At 38.5% G+C, this 19,895-nt stretch overlaps 3 protein-coding genes across 4 annotated transcripts; 1 reads left to right on the top strand and 2 right to left on the bottom strand.

Annotated features, from left to right (window-relative positions):
* Nucleotides 1–213: 213 nt before the first annotated feature.
* LOC119738126 (ankyrin repeat domain-containing protein 40-like) lies at nucleotides 214–6,498 on the top strand. Of its 2 annotated transcripts, XM_038212867.1 has the most exons (4): nucleotides 214–495; nucleotides 1,447–1,595; nucleotides 2,073–2,240; nucleotides 2,947–6,498. In XM_038212867.1, the coding sequence occupies exons 1-4, from the start codon at nucleotides 371–373 to the stop codon at nucleotides 3,228–3,230; spliced, it is 726 nt and encodes a 241-aa protein (XP_038068795.1). In that variant the 5' UTR covers nucleotides 214–370; the 3' UTR covers nucleotides 3,231–6,498. The 2 variants fall into 2 exon arrangements, with proteins under 2 accessions (XP_038068795.1, XP_038068796.1); XM_038212868.1 differs by lacking the exon at nucleotides 2,073–2,240 and having other exon boundaries at nucleotides 219–495.
* LOC119738125 (ribosomal L1 domain-containing protein 1-like) lies at nucleotides 5,927–16,844 on the bottom strand. Its single transcript, XM_038212866.1, has 7 exons — nucleotides 16,785–16,844; nucleotides 10,237–10,385; nucleotides 9,730–9,868; nucleotides 9,388–9,536; nucleotides 8,975–9,076; nucleotides 8,089–8,309; nucleotides 5,927–7,000 (listed from the first exon to the last, which is right to left on the bottom strand). Exons 1-7 carry the CDS (start codon nucleotides 16,842–16,844, stop codon nucleotides 6,633–6,635), a joined length of 1,188 nt encoding a protein of 395 aa, XP_038068794.1. The 3' UTR covers nucleotides 5,927–6,632.
* A 314-nt stretch (nucleotides 16,845–17,158) lies between these two features.
* Nucleotides 17,159–19,432, bottom strand: LOC119738401 (28S ribosomal protein S34, mitochondrial-like). Its single transcript, XM_038213287.1, has 4 exons — nucleotides 19,179–19,432; nucleotides 18,645–18,687; nucleotides 17,541–18,463; nucleotides 17,159–17,400 (listed from the first exon to the last, which is right to left on the bottom strand). The coding sequence occupies exons 1-3, from the start codon at nucleotides 19,356–19,358 to the stop codon at nucleotides 18,162–18,164; spliced, it is 525 nt and encodes a 174-aa protein (XP_038069215.1). The 5' UTR covers nucleotides 19,359–19,432; the 3' UTR covers nucleotides 17,159–17,400; nucleotides 17,541–18,161.
* Nucleotides 19,433–19,895: the final 463 nt, after the last annotated feature.

Below are 19,895 nucleotides of genomic sequence, written 5' to 3' on the forward strand. Positions count from 1 at the left end.
TAATGGGATTAAATTAAGTCAAATGACTGCAAACAATCATTCAAACAATATATTGTACAAGCAATTTAAATACAAAACTCGTAACATTCGATTAATGTATTTTAAAATAAGTTTTTCAAAAAGTTAATATTTCGTTGATGTAGGTTTAAGAAATTTTACGGTATTACCGGTGTTTAAAATGGAATCTTCCAAGGACATGAACCGTATGATGATTATACAGAATAAACAGTACACGTGTAAATATAAATTTATACAGCTAGGGACAGGACGTGTTTATGTACGCACTTGTTCCCACTGCCCACAGAAAACGAAGTGACCCCGCACTCTTTCTGAAAGCAGAACTAGAACTTAGAAAGACATTTCTTTAAGAATGGATGAATCCAAGGATCTTGAGGATAAGTTCCGTGAAGCAGCAAGCATAGGCGATCAGGATATGCTGGAAAAACTGCTTCAACTTGGAGTCAATGTGAATGCACAACATCGAATAAATGGATGGTAAATTTTCTGTATAATCTAGTCATTATAAATATAAATTAATAAATAAATAATAAATCCTTCCCATTTCAATTGTATTGTAGTTTGTACTCATATGGTTAAGTGCAAACATATTGTTGAATATGAAAAGTTTATATTTCAAATTAAAGTAATTAAATGAATTAAATTATTACAATTCAGGCCAATGGCTCTAAATCTAATTAAATAAAAACATAACTTTTGCATGTTCATGATGTTCATGATGTTGTTAGTTAACTTAGTTAAGTATGCCCTAGTATATACTATTACTAGTGCCACTATTTTCAGCATCTTTCTTATGATCTGTCATTTGAATAATCATGATCATGTTATTGGAAAAAATGTTGCAACCTGACACCTTGAACCTCAGCATGCTACTTTCATGTGAAAGACTGTAAGAAATATGTTGACAGTCTTAAGAAAGATTTGTAGGCGAATGTGTGGCCAACTTACTGAATTTGTACATGTCACTGCATGTTGAAGCCCTCAACCGACGCGTGATAAACGAAGGTGGTGACATAAATTCAGTAAGTTGGCCCATGGTTGGCCACACATTCGCCTACAAAAAAAGTACAAGTCTCTCTTTAAGACTTTGTCAAAATATTCTTACAGTTCTCACATAATGAGGTACAAGGTAAACAAATAAATCTTTTTTCCAAAGTGGCGTCCGGTTGTAACATTTTTTCCATGTTATTTCTGTTGTCAGAACAAATATTCTGCATCAGTACATTATTTATAGTTAACGTGATTAATAATCTAATTGTAGCCTTTTGACTGAACTTAGCCAGCCAACATGGGGAAGTCAAAAATAATGGTTCTTATTTAAACAGTGACTCAAGAAACAAATCAATATTCACAGAATTCTGTATGTGTTCTTTAGCAACTTTAGTAATTATACTATCATGAAAATCGTACTTGGTTCTTCAATTTCAGGACAGCTCTACACTGGGCCAGCAAGCGAGGCCATCCCACCATAGTGAGATATCTACTGACCCATGGAGCTGACCGCTCACTGACCAATGGGAAAGGAGAGATCGCTGCCCAGCTCACGGACAAAGAAGAACTCCACTCCTTATTGGGAGGTCAGTGTTTGACATGATCACACCTGACCTTAACCCTGACCTTAAACTTAACAGACCTGAATCCTGCAAGTACTTTTCACACACAGGGAGTTAGGGTTTTAGAGAAGTACTGTCTGTGTTGTAATTCAGTTTTACAAGGAACAATAGATTAGTTTTTTCATTGGCATGGGAATATTGCTTAGGCTTATTTAGATTTACAGTGACAATTTTTTAAAAATCAGAGGATTGAATCAAGGCTGTAGTTTTATTTTGCAGTGTCCTGGAAAAGAGGGTTCTCTTGTAGGAATCTTTTGAAACAGTTTTTGCACAAGACTAGCACTTGTATTTGAATTAGCTTAGAATTTATTATTGCTATGGCGTCTGGCTCTTAGCCCCCCTCCATTCCAAACATAAGTTGACTCTCGTAACTGCAGGTTTTTGTTCGTTAATTCTCACCATTTGACACTCATTTTTGGCTCTCATTCTCTCATTCTACAGGCACACCAGAGACACTTTCTAATTCTTCATTACCTATCACACCAAACTACATCAAGCACCCACCTTTTCCCTACCTTTCCAAGACAAATGGAACAGCCAAAAGCCCATTGGCTGACATGAATCATGACCAACCAATCACAAGCAGGTTATCTCAAGACTCATCGGAAGGTTGGTGATGACATAGACTCACATAGCAACCTCAATTAGAAGTCATTACTGAGTTGGCAATGCTCCTTTGACCAATATAGGGTTACCAAAATGCTCCTACATGTACACTTCAAGAACACCCTCCCTTAAGCTTCGAGAATGGGAGCATGGTCTACCTCTGAATTGCTTCTAATTCTGTTTGCTGCATTAGTGAATAAACATACATACATATTGTTCATCAGGTGCTGGTCTTGTTGAAAGCTTGTTCAATTGTAGGGTACATAGGAAGCAATAGTAAATTAAAGCTAACTCTCCAAGGTCCTTAACCCCAACCCCTAGGGTGTGTGAAAAATCATATTAAAATTGAGGATTCAGTTCATTTTTTTAGGAAGGTTGAAACCGTCCTGTTTCTTTCCATACATGTGGCTTGATGCCCCATGAAAGTTTAACATAGAATTTCAGTATGATGTCCATATACATATATACATGTATTGAAACATGCAAGATGAGTGAGATGTCATTTCAGTGATTTAACTTAAATTAAAAACTTAAAGTGGCCTGATATTCAGCCTTAGCAAGGCCTTCTTCGGAGGCAAATGCCAGATTTAAGTTGAGATTGATCTGTTGTGATTTATTGATAATGATTTATTAATTTGCCATTTAATTTATCTTTTGATGGATTGGTCAGTTGGTGGAGTGATTGATTGTCCTATTTTCCCAACTGTAGAACTGGTGCTGAAAGTCAGGGTGGCCAACTCGGCTGAGACTGACTTCATCGAAATTGAGATCGACCGCAACGAACGTACATTCTCCAATCTCGTCTTAACCTGCTGTCGAGAACTCAACTGCGAGCCAGCGACGGTGGTCAAGGTTCGGAAACTGCCGAACACTGCCCTCCGCAAAGACAAAGACGTCTGGAGACTGACAGATTTCCAGGAGCTGGAACTGGTGCTGCAGAAGTTCTCCGGTGGAACACGACTCCAAAATGCCTTCCAAGAATTAATTTACTAGACTGTGTCTGTGTGTTGGTCTGCTCTATTTTTTTTTACATTACCACCAAGCCAATTTTAAAACTTTTACTCTGATTTCCCAGGCTTTGTAGGATTTGAATAGATTCAGGACTGTAAAAATCAGTTTCTTTCACTTTACATGGGATGTGAAGCCCTAGTTCGGTTTTAAGAGTTCAAGTGAGGGTAAATTAATATAGCTCTATGGTTTGGACTGGAAGCCAATCAGTCTTGTAGATATTGAATTAGGGTCGTTTAGAGGTGGAAAGGCAAGAAACGACATCAACTTGAGTCCCCCAAATCATAGTGCTTATCATATTATTTTGTCTTATGAATGTTTTGCTGCCACGTAGCACAGGTCATGTCAGCATTGACGAAAAACAATTGTAAAACTATTTTTTCCTATGAAAGCCTACAACGCAAGCAATAATATGGAGTGGACTCTTCGACTTTTGTGAAGAGTTCTCACATTAAAAATTTACTTATTTAGAAATGTCAACTCAATAATTAAATGCTATTAATATAACAGTAAACATCTCAGAGTTTAAATAGTTGGTTTTACCGTCATTAGCTTGATCTACATGTATGTTCATTATGTCACCGTTATGTGGTCTTCACCAAACTTTGGACTGATCTATACATCGATGGAAAATGCCTCAAACTGATGCCAGAATGCTACATTCAATGACATATTTATAAACATAGATATGGGCTGTATGTGCGAGTACCCCCATTACATTGTATTGGTGAAAATGAATCACACTGCTTTCAATGAAGGACACTTTGCTTGTTTGCAGTTGTTCTTAAATGTGTGGTAATAAGGTGTGGAAACATACTGTCAATTCTAGACTGGTTCTTGCCTCCTGTGGAAGTTTTAAATGAAATGGAGAAAGTGGGATCCAGACTTCACTGCTCTCATTGTAAGGCAAACAATCACAACAATCTTAAGTTTGCATACTGACTCTATGATAATACCACCGAGCGCATATACATGTATTATGTACCGGTAGTCTTAATGTAGTATGGCTGGCATATGAAGTTTGAAATGGCATTATACAGCAGTGTAATTGCTTTATAATGTAATTATTGTTCATTATTTGACAGAATGGATTATGAAAACTACACCAATTAAACAAATATATTGGATAGATTTGCATGCAGTAATATGCGTTATATATTTTAGATCAAGTGCTCTCTATTAAAAATAGAATTACCTGTATTGAAGTAAAAGGGGATGGATTCACAACTGTTTGATTTATTGGATTAAATTTTGCAGGGTCTTAAAACATCACAGCATTTTATTTTTGGAATTCATGGTGTTTATAGACACCTTTTTCTGATCGTCATGCACAACGTAAGCCAAATAAGTGTGATGGAAAGTAGAGATGTGTTGGATTTTACCTGGACTGGTTACATTAAATTAATGCATGAAAATATGTTTACAGAGGGCTTATCTGTTTTAACAGACTTAAATGCAACCAAATCAATGTGTGTTTTTTTGTAAGCAGTACTTGCTGCTTGACATTACATGTATGGTTCGCACAACTGGTTCTTAAATTTTGGCATTTTCAATTTGTTGTATTTTCAATTAACTTCTATTTTTAATAAAATATTTACACAGTTATTTGTTATATTAGAATTTTGCTTTGTACTCTTTGTAGAGCCCGATGCAGAAGGTTGGTCAACATCACTGAAAAGTTTTGGTTTAATCTGATTGGAAATTTCACAAGCGAAATTTCACTAGCGTTCAATTTGCACAATCTGATTGTGCAAAAAGAAAATTTTCGCCAGGTTTATCACCATAGTAAGCATAAATGGGACATTTGAAGGATTTTGATGGAAGCTTCATCATTGAAGTCTATTTATAGCTCAATAACTTGCATTCAATCCAAGTCAACTTTCAGACCTTTACCAATTATTTTTGCAGTGTGTTTAAAACATCTGAATTCAATGGCCTCTTGACATGGACATTATAAGTAGTGTTATTGGGCTGGAACATCTGTTGCAGAAATCCATTTTTTTTCTTTCTAAAAATCGATAAAGATTTCTGGATTTTTGTAAAATGAAGTCAATCAACTCTGCATTTTTTTTCTCTGGATTTTCAGAAGAGTATTTGCTCAGAATTTTGGAAAATACATAGAAGTGTAGTCAGGCTTCACTAATTGACTGCCATTGTTGCAGCATTATGAGGTTTCTGAGGAATGTTTAATGGTTTAGGATTTCATGTTAGAAAAATCTGTGTAGTGTCCAATCAACCCCCCCCCCCCCCCATGCATGTAAACATACCAATCTGGTGCCATTCACATTCACGCGACGTGGCTTTAATATGCATGTAGGTTGCCAAAGAGGTCAACGTTCTTTTTCCGTGTATCAATGTTGTGGCTTAATATCAGAGCAGAACATTTTAAGCGTGTATTTGATGTGGAAAGTGTAAATGGCCATTTTCTAATTGACTTGCAACTTTCTTGTCTTCCTTTTGTAGACTGTAAATACATTTAAAATTGGTTTTATACTTGGCCTTGCATTGAAGTTACTCCCTGTGTGCTTAATAATGTATAGTAAGACAAACAAAATTATTAGATTATGTATTCTTAAATGCAAAATAGAAAAGTAAACTGTGTTTTTTGTGTTTCATTTCAAAAATCATGTTTATATCACAAAAATATTGTTAATTTATTTACCAAAAAAAAAGACAATTCATTGATGATTTTGACCCTCATGTTTTTATTCATCCAGATATTCTAATATTACAATATGTAAATTACATTTGTATAATTAATTGGTTCAGGTTTGAAACCGGTGTTTCCTGTCCAACACAATTTTGCTTATAAAGTAACTTTGCCTGATAGATTATCGTTGACTTTCTTACAGAAAAAAAAGAGAATTTTGATAACTGAAAGGCCAAAAAAAAACCCAGTTCTGCTTACGGTTTCCCAACCTACCCTATTCTGACAGCCCCTACCCTCATTTTGGGAAAAAATTAGGGGGAAAAAAAACACCCAAACCATAAATTACTACCTTTTACCCTTGACTACATGCACATGCCTCCATATGATCGTACACAGAAAAATAGCCCAAAAAAAATCCCTACCTATCTACATTGTATCCCATTTTCAAATGCCATGTAATCGGCCATGTAATATAATGCCATGTAATTTTCAAATGCCATAATTTTCAAATGCCATGTAATCGGCAGCAGAACTATTTTTTTTGGCCAAAGATATAGAAAACAAATGAATGAATTGACTAATTAAATGATATACAATCGTGAATCTTGGGCATGTGAATTCTTTCTCTGTTCTTTTTTTGCATAAAAAAAAACAGTTGAAAATGACAGAATGTCAAAAGAAGGGAAAAACAGTTGTTGCTGCCAACAGATGTGGCCTAATCCAACAGTTTCTTCAACCTACTTTCCTTTTGTCTTCTTAGCTGACAGGCTCTTGGGCGTTACTTTCCCTGGTTTTGCTTTTCTGGCCATCTGGGCTTTCCTCAAGGATGTGCCCACTTTAGGTTTTTCTTTGACAAGCATTCTCGCTGGTTTCTTCACAAGATCTTTAAGATCATCAACCTCTTCTTCTGATGCAGCTTTTCGTTTTGTCGCTTTCTTCTGACCTCCTGCATCCTCCGAGCTTTGAGATTTCTTGGCCGCTTCTTTCGTGGCTGGATTCTTCTTGGAACGTTTGCTGAACCTCTTCGCTTTGGCGTCTTCTTCGGGCGAGATTCTCGGTTTGGCTTGCAATGCTTTATCCCCGGTCACTTCTAGTTGCTTTTTCACTGTTGGTCAAGACAAGTACAAGTTAGTCACAAGTCAAATCAGGAGTCGTATCACAATTCAACCCAAAGCATCAGGGAAAGAATGATGACCAAGTATGCCTTTGCTGCACACCTTTGAATAGCTAGTCTTTTTACTTTTAATCACAACTCTCTTTAATTATAATATCATCAACTTTCCCAACTACAGTCTACAGGGTGTCTAAAAAAAACCCTGAATCCTCAAAGCGCCCTATTTTTCATAGTTTTTAAAAATCATATAAGAAGTTGATCAAATAGTCCATCCCATTATTTCTAAATGGATAAATGACCATTGTTTTAAGAAATAAAAAAATTAACTGAACCAACTAAAGAAAGAAAAATTAAAACATGAAAGAAAGTAAAACTACCCCCCACCCAAAATCCATTACATTCCTAACAAATGACAATTGAGACCGTGGACAGATTGAAATATGGGCACTTATTTTAATTAGTCATAACTCAATAAAAATATAACCCAATTGGAAAGATTTGTTTGGTGTTGAAAAGCTAATGGACTATACTTTCTAAATATGTATAGCTAAATGCAATGCATTTTTTAAAAGCTGTGAAAAAGAAGCTGCTCTATTGGGTTAGTTTTTATTGTTAGACACCATGTACTTAAAGTTATGCAAACTGTACATGCACATACAGTTGGTAATTCACACTGTCGAAAAATTTTTGCTTGACAAATGTCCCAAAATAACTGGGGGAGTTTTTCAAACGAAACAGTAAGAACAAAACTTTGCTGTGCAAAAGTAAGTAACAAGCTAGAAGTCATTCAGTTATTTTTCTTGTAGCTGGTTCTTAGCTGAGAAATATATTTTTTTGGAAGCAAAACCCATAAACTTGGGCTGGCCGAGGTTTCTGTAAAAAAAACCTACTCCCAACACAAATACAAGAAAAAATCCGAGAAAAATACAAATAATACATGAAGTTACGGACGGTAAAATCAGCAGTAAGTGTAAATTTGCGATGACACCACGTGAAGCAAACCTTTTTTTGTTCTAGATAGAACACTCTGCCTGTCGTTAAGAGAGTCAAAATTACCATTTCAAGAAATTGAAACTTACATCTCCAGATATCCCTGTGGTTTACATCGGTATTCGTATCCCATCCTTTGAACACCAATGATGTGTGCAATGTCAGTGAGACAGACTCATCGGTGCGGACATACAGAGACTTGATGTTGTACCAGCCATAGGGGATACTGGCCGTCACGCCTTGCACGGCCGCCATGATGTTCTCTGTTACTTGGTCTATGGTCATACCGGTGTGAGCAGCTGTTAGGTGACTAATACAAAACAAAAGAAAAATGCAGAGATTAACTCTTAATGTTTCATGACTTTTTTGTTCACTCCTAAAAAATCCTGTACTCTGCATGAGAGATGAGGGTTAGAGTACTCTTGCAGGCGGTATTTTGTTTTGTCATTTGACTGAGCATGGAAATGCGATATGATCTATAATATTCCATACTTTCATGCATAAATGAGTGCAAGTTCCTACACAAAGCCAATGGAAACACACGATATTTGGTTAAACGCACTGAAAAATTTGCATAAAATATGCCTGATTTTTTAAAAATTGGTCTGAAAACATCCACAACACATCAATGTGCCAACTCAGAAAGGCTTGGCATGTACAAGAATTCAGAGCAATATCAGAAAATAATGCATGGTGGGGGTAGGGTCGATCTCCCATAATACTTTGAAGGTAAATCCTGCAAATTTTTCCAAATACTTCTGCTGGATATTGATGGATCGTGGAGGAATATTATACCATTAAATAAGCACTTATTTGTTTATGAGAAATGATTTACAATGATTTAGGATTCTATGAGAAGGGTGGGCTTATTTATTTATCTCGCCAGATTTTGCAATGAAATTTCCACTATTATCCACCAGCAGTAGCCAGTAATACATGCATCTTGACCTGAAGAAAATGAACCAAATTACTCACTTTGTGTTACCACGATTTGTGTTGATGAAGTACGTCGCGTTGATGGCTTTCAGAATTTCTGACTTCAAATCCCCTTTCTTGATGTCCACGGTGATGGGGTACCTACAAGTTTAACAGAAAAAATACAAACTTGTATGGAATATGTGCATGAATTCATTTGGCTAAATTGAATTAATTTTTTTTTTTAAATGTTTGTTAGCTGGGCTGCCTGTACATGTAATAGAAAGTGACATCAACTTGGATCAATGCAATAGAACGGATGGCAAATACGACTAAACAGAGAGGGAAATATGGCAAGACATCAGACTTTCCCAACCCTATGGAGTCTGTGCACAAGTACCCCTTAAGTGGTTACGCACGGAGACGATTGCAGTGATTGAAGTGGCCATCTTCAGCAGCTTTTAAAGTCTTACTTTTTCCTTCGGTAGAATTCTTTGCCCAGATGGACATGCATCAGTCTGAAGACTCGCTCATCAGCTAGGAAGATGTCATAACGCTTTGCTAGTTGTCTTCGGGACTCAAATTCCTTGTACTCCTTCTTCAGTACTTGCAGGGGCATGATCTGAAATAAAACACAACCAAATCAACATTTCATCAGTTGTTTTTATTGTTCCGTCTTTTCAACAGACTCTTTACAAAAAGTGTAGAGGGCGCTATGTTTCCAAGCAATAGGGTTGAGTAAGGAGATATTCCACTGGCTCACATACGCTTTTCTATAAATGCATAACAGGATATATGTCTGACCTTTGACCTACCTCATTGACCTCTGTGACACCTTTGCTTTGTAGAAGTTCTTGGTAGTGTCTTGCTGTAGCTTCAGTGTCGAGTTTGTCGTCATCCTTGGTGAACAAGCAAACCTCGGTCTCTGGTGTTCTCAATGGATGAGGAATATCTCTAAATTACATAAAACATTAGAGGCAACACTGTTGAAAATGTTAAATAAATATCAAAGTCACTTCTTTTTCTTTTTGCAGTGATTTAGTACTCAGAACTCAAACTCATACTAAATAAGATGATGACTTTTAACTCATTGCTTGGCGAATGGCAATATTGTGCATCATCACGTATGAGTTGTGCAGGATTCCATGACATTTTCCTGGCTGTTTTCTTGAAAAAAAACTTTCCATGACTCCTTGTAAATAAGAAAATTCCATGACTTTTCCATAACTTTCCATGACGCTTCAAAGTCCAGGATTTTCCATAACTGTAGGAACCGTGAAAGAATGGACATTGAATACAAGGGACTTGTTACAAGGTCTTACATCCGATAAGTCTTGGCCTTCTTGCCGGCAATCTTCCAGAGGGATATGACAAGCTTGATCTGACTGAATTCATTCAGGAGGACCGTCTGCGATGCTTGGTCATTTCTCTTCTTGTGGAAAGCTAGCAGGGCTGCTGCCGCTTCTCTCACCTAACCAAACAATTCATCATTTCAAAAATATCTATTAATTCATATCAGACCATCGGTACTTTGTTTATCACCACTTTCACAATTATTCACAAATACTGTAGACTTGCAAATATAATGAGACCAAATATGATTTTGATTCGATTCCCGATGACCTTTGGGGAAATTTACATATTTTTTATAATTCATACAGAGATATCTGTCAACATTTCTTCTTGAAGTAGTAAATTTAAAAAAAAATTACATTGGAAGAGTTTGTTTCCAAAATGTGCTAAAGGCCATTCTGTTGTCTCTTAGAATCTCACCCTCCCATGGCTGCCCAATATCAGTTTGATGGCTGTTATACAGTTATAAACAATTTAAGAATATAATAAAGCATAAAATGTAGTGAAATATACTCTGCATACTGTTCTATTAGTTTTCATAACCGTGCAATTTTGTCACTTTTTTGCACATGGATATATTGCATCTATAATATTAAATTCATCCATTTTGTTACTTTCTCACCATATAAAGTAAAGCCTCAGTGAACAAAACCAATGATGTGGCTATCGTTATGGCATCCGTATCTGCCAACTGCTAAATGTTACTGCATTGCATCAACACCATTGCGACTCTATATCAGGTTTATAACTGCCCTTCCAACCAGAGCGCTTTGATAGCTTGATTGGTTAAATGTTGGACTTTCATCATGTTCCTGCCGAAGGTCCTGCGATCGAAGCCGTGCTGAGAATTTTTGTTTTTCTTTTTTGTTCTTAAAAATAAGATAGGCAAATTTTTTTCCCCCTTTTTTCTTAGTCATGTTAGTGGAATAGTGATCCATGGCTTTGGAGGATTTTTTAAAACTGCTCCTTTCCCAGCCATTAGGATAACACATTTAAGGGTGCATACCTGCAAATAAACTCCCATAGACACTAGTGCTAAATGCCCGTACTTCAAAATTCTTTTAAAAATACTCAAAACTCTCACAGGTATTCAAGCTGCACAGAAAAATGATGATCAATGTGTCATCTTTCATTTTCTTTTCAATTTATGGTGGGTTGACCATTGACTTTTCGAGATATTTTCACGCAAAGAAGACGACCCCTGTTTTCCCCAAAGCGGAAAAGTAGCCATCTTGAAAAACGATCCCTCCACAACATGGCAAAATAGCGCCACTTTCGAGCCCAATAGCATCCAAAATGCTCAGAATTGGAAGCCCCAAGTCCGGGCTAGAGGTTCACTACCATATCTCTTCAATTCCCCAATTTTACGGCGCTCAGAACTCTCTAAAATAGAATATTTTGAGGGTATAACTTTTATTCATGAGCTTGGCGGATCGATTTACAGGTGTGTACCCTATAATAGCAGGCAACTTTTAAATTTTAACACAAAATCACATTCAGGACAAGCAGAATATCTCCAAAGTCAATATTTTGGAAAAAAAAAATGAAAGAAAAATATTATCCGAGGTAGATATTAAGCCCGAAAATAGTGATTGTTTTGCCCCTGCTAAGCTGTAGAGCGCCCCCAGCGACAATAAATTGAGTTCCAGCTACTTTTAAGCTCAAAATGCCCCCCCCCCCCCTTTCAAGTATCAATTGTTGTAATCGGGTGATAGCCTACTGCTCCCTTATGATTTGGAAGCATCCGTTACGGCAAAAAAACCTTGTTGATACCTTTAAAACACTTTTTCCCCCTCCCCGTAGGTTCCGCCCACTGAAAAGACCACTGCCGCGGCACAGCGCATGCGCGAAACGGCCATCTTTGTGATTCTTTATAGGGTGCATACCTGCAAATAAACTCCCATAGACACTAGTGCTAAATGCCCGTACTTCAAAATTCTTTTAAAAATACTCAAAACTCTCACAGGTATTCAAGCTGCACAGAAAAATGATGATCAATGTGTCATCTTTCATTTTCTTTTCAATTTATGGTGGGTTGACCATTGACTTTTCGAGATATTTTCACGCAAAGAAGACGACCCCTGTTTTCCCCAAAGCGGAAAAGTAGCCATCTTGAAAAACGATCCCTCCACAACATGGCAAAATAGCGCCACTTTCGAGCCCAATAGCATCCAAAATGCTCAGAATTGGAAGCCCCAAGTCCGGGCTAGAGGTTCACTACCATATCTCTTCAATTCCCCAATTTTACGGCGCTCAGAACTCTCTAAAATAGAATATTTTGAGGGTATAACTTTTATTCATGAGCTTGGCGGATCGATTTACAGGTGTGTACCCTATAATAGCAGGCAACTTTTAAATTTTAACACAAAATCACATTCAGGACAAGCAGAATATCTCCAAAGTCAATATTTTGGAAAAAAAAAATGAAAGAAAAATATTATCCGAGGTAGATATTAAGCCCGAAAATAGTGATTGTTTTGCCCCTGCTAAGCTGTAGAGCGCCCCCAGCGACAATAAATTGAGTTCCAGCTACTTTTAAGCTGGGTCATTCCGTGTCAAATCAACACGCTTTTGGACCCGACCCTCACAGATTGAAACGATATTTGGTGTGATGATTGGCCTATATGAGAAACCCCCAGAACTGAATTTTTTTGTAAATTGACTCGTTAGTTTTTGAGATACGGGTCAACGAACTTTTGACTAATTAGCATGACCTCCGAACTTTAAATACTTGTATCTCAAAAACTATAGCGCCTACAAAGCCAAGTTGTACATCATATTAAAGCTCTTTGAATGGCCTCCATTTCATAAAATAAAACCAAAATCGTAGCATGAAGTGCAGAGAAAATGCGTAACAAAATGACCTTTGACCTCGAATTACGAAAAACAATATGCTTCAAATTTTGTAATTATTTTTCAAATGTTAGTTTATGATGTCAGCAACAATCTTAAAAAAAAATTGGGATGGGCGCTCTTAAAGTTTTTAGGTTATGATTTTTTGAAGAAAGCCTGTCCATGAAAAAGTATGCATAATATTAAATGTACATGTATGTACATGTACATGTACATGTACATGTATACTTGTACTGTGTACATATGTACATGTGCCATTTTACTTGTGCATCATGTTTGCCCTTTACAACCATATAGTCTCAACTCAAAGGGCAGAACAAAATTACTTATAAAAAATATATTATACCGGTCTATGTTACTTTCATTTTTTGCTCAACCAAAGTCTGTGTTGCAGTGTTCATCTCCTCGGCGGAGATCTTGTATACGCGTCCTGTTTCAGTGAACGGTTCCACTGCTGTTAGTACATCCTTGCCATGAATTACAAGTGTGTCTGGTCGATAGGGGAACTTGAAAGATGGAGATGGCCCATGGGGATGAAGGAAACTCAGTTCCACTTCTTGGGATGCTGGAAGGATCTCCTGAACACATGCTAGCCACCAGTAACAGTCATACATCACTGTAACATACCCCTTGATATCTGCAAAATCAATACATGCAGTTTGTCCATGGACTTGGAGACAAACTGGTTCCTCCCTTGAGTCTGAGGAGGAGGAAAAATCACGCACCTTAATTTTGTCTTTAGACATCGGACAAAAACAGTGCAGCTTTTGTGTTCCTGGAATGGTACGTGCAATTTGGAATCTTTGCCTGAGAATATCCGCTTCATTCTTGTATTGCTCTGTTGTTGCAAAAGCGAAGTCAATACTCATTCTCTGAGAAGTAGCAAATTCATACAGCTGCCAAGGGGTCATAATCTGCTGATCCAAAGGTCGCTGGAGACTAGCTCTTGCTGCAAGGCGTTTAACAGTTCCTCCAATTCCATCAGATGGGCCTTTCCCGTGGGAGATTGCAAAAAAATGCCAATCTGCTGGTACACCAAAATCCTCTTCGTGATGGCACAAGTTGATGAAATTCTTGAGGTTCTTGTACTGAGCAGCACAACCATCTGAGAAGTACAATATCTTCTTGAAACTTCCAATCTTATTAGTGAGAAATTGAAGGAGCAATTTCTGGAACAGATGTACTGTTACAGTATCATGGGTATTACAGTCTGAGATGACGACAAAGCTTAGGTGCTCATCAAGTTTGCCTTCTTGTTGGAAGTAGCACACCTAGGGGTGAATTGTAGCCTGTAGATTGTTCCAGTGGAATGACTGGGCAGCATCCTGAACTACAAAACTGTAATTTTCTGCAAAATCTGCAATGACCAAGATTTCGCTTGGTTCCATGTTGTCTTTAGTGTGCTGGAGAAAGTGACTCTGCTGTTTGGCAATAAAGTCATGATGTAGTAACTTGCGGAGAGTAGCCATGAAGGAATCCAAAAAATCATCCACTGTATGAATTTTGGTTTCAAGTGTTAAACTGTTGAACGCCTTGCAGCAAGAGCTAGTCTCCAGCGACCTTTGGATCAGCAGATCATGACCCCTTGGCAGCTGTATGAATTTGCTACTTCTCAGAAAATGAGTACTGACTTCGCTTTTGCAACAACAGAGCAATACAAGAATGAAGCGGATATTCTCAGGCAAAGATTCCAAATTGCACGTACCATTCCAGGAACACAAAAGCTGCACTGTTTTTGTCCGATGTCTAAAGACAAAATTAAGGTGCGTGATTTTTCCTCCTCCTCAGACTCAAGGGAGGAACCAGTTTGTCTCCAAGTCCATGGACAAACTGCATGTATTGATTTTGCAGATATCAAGGGATATGTTACAGTGATGTATGACTGTTACTGGTGGCTAGCATGTGTTCAGGAGATCCTTCCAGCATCCCAAGAAGTGGAACTGAGTTTCCTTCATCCCCATGGGCCATCTCCATCTTTCAAGTTCCCCTATCGACCAGTAATTCATGGCAAGGATGTACTAACAGCAGTGGAACCGTTCACTGAAACAGGACGCGTATACAAGATCTCCGCCGAGGAGATGAACACTGCAACACAGACTTTGGTTGAGCAAAAAATGAAAGTAACGTGGACCGGTATAACATATTTTTTATAAGTAATTTTGTTCTGCCCTTAATATATATATGAGTTGAGACTATATGGTTGTAAAGGGCAAACATGATGCACAGGTAAAATGTACACATGTACATGTACACAGTACAAGTATACATGTACATTTAATATTATGCATACTTTTTCATGGACAGGCTTTCTTCAAAAAATCATAACCTAAAAACTTTAAGAGCGCCCATCCCAATTTTTTTTTAAGATTGTTGCTGACATCATTAACTAACATTTGAAAAAAAATTACAAAATTTGAAGCATATTGTTTTTCGTAATTCGAGGTCAAAGGTCATTTTGTTACGCATTTTCTCTGCACTTCATGCTACGATTTTGGTTTTATTTTATGAAATGGAGGCCATTCAAAGAGCTTTAATATGATGTACAACTTGGCTTTGTAGGCGCTATAGTTTTTGAGATACAAGTATTTAAAGTTCGGAGGTCATGCTAATTAGTCAAAAGTTCGTTGACCCGTATCTCAAAAACTAACGAGTCAATTTACAAAAAAATTCAGTTCTGGGGGTTTCTCATATAGGCCAATCATCACACCAAATATCGTTTCAATCTGTGAGGGTCGGGTCCAAAAGCGTGTTGATTTGACACGGAATGACCCAGCTCAAAATGCCCCCCCCCCCCTTTTCAAGTATCAATTGTTGTAATCGGGTGATAGCCTACTGCTCCCTTATGATTTGGAAGCATCCGTTACGGCAAAAAAACCTTGTTGATACCTTTAAAACACTTTTTCCCCCTCCCCGTAGGTTCCGCCCACTGAAAAGACCACTGCCGCGGCACAGCGCATGCGCGAAACGGCCATCTTTGTGATTCTTTATAGGGTGCATACCTGCAAATAAACTCCCATAGACACTAGTGCTAAATGCCCGTACTTCAAAATTCTTTTAAAAATACTCAAAACTCTCACAGGTATTCAAGCTGCACAGAAAAATGATGATCAATGTGTCATCTTTCATTTTCTTTTCAATTTATGGTGGGTTGACCATTGACTTTTCGAGATATTTTCACGCAAAGAAGACGACCCCTGTTTTCCCCAAAGCGGAAAAGTAGCCATCTTGAAAAACGATCCCTCCACAACATGGCAAAATAGCGCCACTTTCGAGCCCAATAGCATCCAAAATGCTCAGAATTGGAAGCCCCAAGTCCGGGCTAGAGGTTCACTACCATATCTCTTCAATTCCCCAATTTTACGGCGCTCAGAACTCTCTAAAATAGAATATTTTGAGGGTATAACTTTTATTCATGAGCTTGGCGGATCGATTTACAGGTGTGTACCCTTAAAGGTTGCATTTTTAACACGCACTAAAAACAAGACAGCCAACTTGATGTCAGCGCCCTCATGTGGTCCCTGACAGAAAGGCACTTAAAGTTATGCGCATAAATCCCCGACTACTTAGACTATTCTTAGTAACGTTACTCATGCTGTTTGAGGATATATGGCATAGACCAAGATTTTGTAGACGAGTCCATAATGTGCCACAAAGGACTACTTACAGTTTTTTCATTGAGTCGGCTCTTTTCAATGCCTTTGAGTGTCGGTTTTTCTTGTGCCATCCTCACGAATCTAGCCACAACCAAGTCTGAAATTGCATGAAATATGCACGTGTTTCACCGTATAGACTGGTTCCTTTAACTATATCGAGCCGCACTGTTAAAAGACGTCTGGAGATCTACCAGCGTAGGGAAGACATTGCGCCCTCTCACGGCCAGATTTGTAGAGTGAATTATCCTCACGGATATCGGACATGTCGGAGATGGACAAAAAGATTTTTTTCCCCCAAACATGCTGGTTTTCTTTTCTCCAGTCGATTTCATTAACAAAATACATGTACAAAGTTTGCGAAACAAAGCTAGGGAAAACCCCACTAGACATTGTCCTTGTCAAATAAGACATTTATTCCACTGCCCTTTATAGGGGGTCTAAAATGGAACTTTTGAATCTCAAAAAACAAAACCTTTTCAATGGAAAAGTCCACCGACACAAAGTTAACTTTTTTGGGAGGGTGGAGGGGATGGGGTAGGTGGGGGAAAATGAAGTTTGAGGGGCTTTTATACAGCCCACTTTATTCCCCCTAACATTGGCGATATTTAACCTGGACCTGCTAGGTACCTTGTGCCCGGTTACACTTCTATGTTCCGACACCCCTATGTTCCGACTGCACATATTCCTAATCCTAACCCTAACCCTAACCGGGAGTAACACAATCTAGGTTGTCGGAACATAGGGGTGTCGGAACATAGAGCAGTCACCTTATGCCCTATTAGCCCCTTTGTGACTAAATTGCAGAGCAGCACTTTAGCAGCACACCCCAAGGTACACAACAATTCCAAATGAGGCATCATGAACAATGAAAAGGTCGTTGGTTCTTGCTCTCGTCCCCTCCTTTCTTAGTTAAAAACTTGATTTAGAGACCTTGAACCAGCCTTCCATTTAGCTCTCATTATGTCAATCATTCACTCATTGCCAATCTGAACAGATATATCCCTCGTTAGTTTTCATACAGTGCTACAGACCACAGGTTATAATTGTTAAGCCCAAACTACATCATAAGTCCCAACTTGAGTTGGGCTGTCCAATCATGCATTTTAACACACACGTGATACAAAGCACAAGAGAAACTCATGTAGACACATTTTTTAAATGAATTCTGGCATGAAAACTATGCCGAGTCCAAAACCATCCCAGTTAGGATGGGAACTTGGGACTGATAATATAGTTGAGCCGTGGCATTATTACTGGAGCCTAAAAACTGAATGAGAACCACTTATTTTTTTCACAAGGCTCCATGCACAGACACTCTGAGAGCACTTCAGTGTGTAGTTCACAGAGTCTGTTCTTCCAAGGTTTTTGAAGTTCAACAGTCTTGTTTTTCAGTATTCCCCAATAATTTTCTGGCTTGCCAGCTGATAGGCCTTGTGCCGGTAGGTTCTCCTAATCTCAAGCTCCAACAACGGTGGATCGTCTGCATCAACTTTAATCCCCTTATCCGCTTGCTGTTTCAACACCATGGCTTCCAAGAGTGGAGGCATGCGGGCGTGGCTCGGAGCCACATGAAAGTCTTCCGGCTTGGGCGTGAACTTGCAGAAGTCCTCTTCATCGGCCTTGCGGATCAACTCCCATTCTCTCTTCCACCAAGCCCCGACCTCAACTACCAAACCCTCTCTTTTGTATCCTGCAATAAAAATCAATAAGAAATATTCTGTAATGGTATTTTTAAAATGGCAAATAAAAGCAACAGTTGACAAAACACCAGTTAAAACCATGGTAAAACAAAGTGTGACCCTCTACTTTTTCGTTTGTTTAAAAAGGATTAAGTGGTGATTTTCAGTGAACAGAACGGCAAATTTCCTTACCTCTGAATGTGAGTTCTCCCCACACTTGTCCTCGATCAAGTTCCTGCAACAATAAAAAAAAAAAATAACATAGAGGACAACATTTATCGTTAAATCCGGATTAGATGAATTTCAATGTTTCTGTGATGGATGAACAGGATGAACATAGAACAAACAAGAAATGTGGTGAACATAATTTAAGTAGGGCCTGCTTAATTTTAATGATAATTAAAATGTTTCCCTGCATGTTATTACAGCTTAAATGATGTTCAAACTGTTCTGATTTCATAATTATTTATATTTGTGACGCATTTGTGTAAGTTTCCCTAGCCCTTGGCATGCTTGGAAAGTCATGCCAGTGTAAAAGTTGTGGGGCATCAGAAATAAACTAGATGACAAATACACTTGAAAAGAATTAAATGAAAACAATGAAAGACATTACATGCATAATTGAAAGATGGGTACCTTAAACTAATTTTCAATTAACATTCCACAAGTTTTAATCGCACCCCCCCCCCCCCCCCCCCCCGGCCCCGGAGGGCCCGACTAAGTTACCGGTCTGGTGCAGTCGACTTTGACACGGGTTATTTTGACGTAACACGGTTCGCTCTCTGGGTACATCATGGTCCATCTTCGTCGTGTCACGAGCCTCCCGATCCCGTAGTTTGGCAGCTCCGTGAGGACATTAATCAGACTCTTTCCTGTGAACCACACGTGGGTGTGGAGTCTCTCCATAGTTTTCAATATTTACTGCACTTTCTACCGCATGGGCGACGCCATTTTTTTATTGGTAAAAATTAGAGGGCGCTATACCGATAGACCGTAACTTAACTAGCACGAAGGGCCAGGGCGGGACAGAATAATTAACTTGGACGAGTTTTATAGTACTTATTGGTAGCGCCTGTGATGTTTCCCTTGCTTTATCATCTCCAAAATGCCCAAATGTAGTAGTAAATCTAGCAGGCGAGCGTTTCCCTCCAATCAGCAGCGTATCCAGCTTTTGATGGGGGGGGGGGGGGGAGGTGTGCAAAATCAAAAGCCTTCGTGTAATGTGCCTCTTTGGCTTGGCTTTTCTTTATTTCTCGTTCGTGTCAGACCTCTCTATACCGTTTATGGAAATAGTTACCCCCCAAAATCCAAAAAATCCGCGCGGGGGGGGGGGGGGGGGGGCAAGTTTCCCCCTTTTAACCCCCCACACACACACACCCATGGATACGCAACTGCCTATACTGAGTAGGCCTATACCAGTTGTTATGGCACATCCAGTTTGAA

The sequence above is a fragment of the Patiria miniata genome, unplaced genomic scaffold (genome assembly GCF_015706575.1).
Source record: "Patiria miniata isolate m_02_andy unplaced genomic scaffold, ASM1570657v1 HiC_scaffold_3, whole genome shotgun sequence".
Classification (NCBI taxonomy): Eukaryota; Metazoa; Echinodermata; class Asteroidea; order Valvatida; family Asterinidae; genus Patiria; species Patiria miniata.